The sequence below is a fragment of the Plasmopara halstedii genome (assembly GCF_900000015.1).
Source record: "Plasmopara halstedii genome assembly, contig: Scaffold_525, whole genome shotgun sequence".
Classification (NCBI taxonomy): Eukaryota; Oomycota; class Peronosporomycetes; order Peronosporales; family Peronosporaceae; genus Plasmopara; species Plasmopara halstedii.
This window is the reverse complement of record NW_020187445.1, coordinates 1,117,814-1,118,820: the sequence shown is the minus strand read 5'-3', so window position 1 is coordinate 1,118,820 and position 1,007 is coordinate 1,117,814. Positions and strand designations below refer to the sequence as shown.

Below are 1,007 nucleotides of genomic sequence, written 5' to 3'. Positions count from 1 at the left end.
CCAACAGCAACGGCCTTAAGGTGGAGCCATTTGGTACTCCACGGGCCCCGGTTGTGGCAGTCAAAGACGTCCCCATCAGTGCATTCTCAAAGATGGTTTGCGTCTCAAGGCAAGAAATTACCGCTGTCGGCGCTTTGGTCGCCAATTTCCTGATTTCATCAGGACTTAAAATCGACAAAAGCTTCTTAAGTTGGTCCATTTGCCCTTGGCGTTTCTTTCTGGTATGCCCACCTCTACCTTAACCCTCCTTTTGGATCTTCGTAAATTTTACAAGTACCGATTTTTCGGTACTCCCAATTACACCAACTGTAGTTGAATTTTCGATTTGTAGTATTGTAATTTGTACAATTGTAATTAGAAATACGCGCTCAGTAATACATTACTTACTGTACCCCGTTGCAGTTAGGATGCGTAAAGCAATACACAGCAACACTGCCAATCTAGCGCCTTCAACTATTTTACACCCACTTCATGTGCAAATTCTTCACGCCACGCGTGCACTTTCAGACGTTGTTGTCCCGAAGCGCCGCAACGCAATTGTTGCCGCGACAGTGTTGTTGCCGCGTCAGTGTCGTTGGTCGAATTACAATCATAAGCATCTGTCGCTTGCATTCGAATTCTGAGGTGTGATCGCCTATGAACGAAGAGTGTGCCCGTGCCTTGCTCAATTTCACGTACACGTCGTCCCATTCTTCTTTCGAGCCGCCGAAGTAATGGCGCCGCTAATGCTGCTTGATGCTGTCGGAACTGCCTGTGCTGCTAGTGTCGAGTCGTTCGTTATATTTTTTTGCCCTATACAGTGATCGCTTGATGTAGCCGCGCGTTCTGTACGCCGTACTGTTGGAAACAAGTTAAGTCGTACCTAAGTAAACCAGGAGGAGTTATGAAACTCCCAACGATTTGCATAATTTGCTAGCTATATGCATAATACATTTACTTGGAAACTCACCTTCAGACCACCAGGTCCTTGCTTCCTATCTGACATTTGTAGCACTTTGCGCAGAGGC

General features: G+C 46.4%; 1 protein-coding gene across 1 annotated transcript; it reads right to left on the bottom strand.

Moving 5' to 3' along the window:
- Nucleotides 1-402: 402 nt before the first annotated feature.
- On the bottom strand, nt 403-690 carry PHALS_10852 (uncharacterized protein; the record flags this gene model as incomplete). The annotated part of the gene is made up of 2 exons (XM_024726349.1): nt 403-432; nt 469-690. The coding sequence occupies 2 exons, from the start codon at nt 688-690 to the stop codon at nt 403-405; spliced, it is 252 nt and encodes an 83-aa protein (XP_024577035.1).
- Nucleotides 691-1,007: the final 317 nt, after the last annotated feature.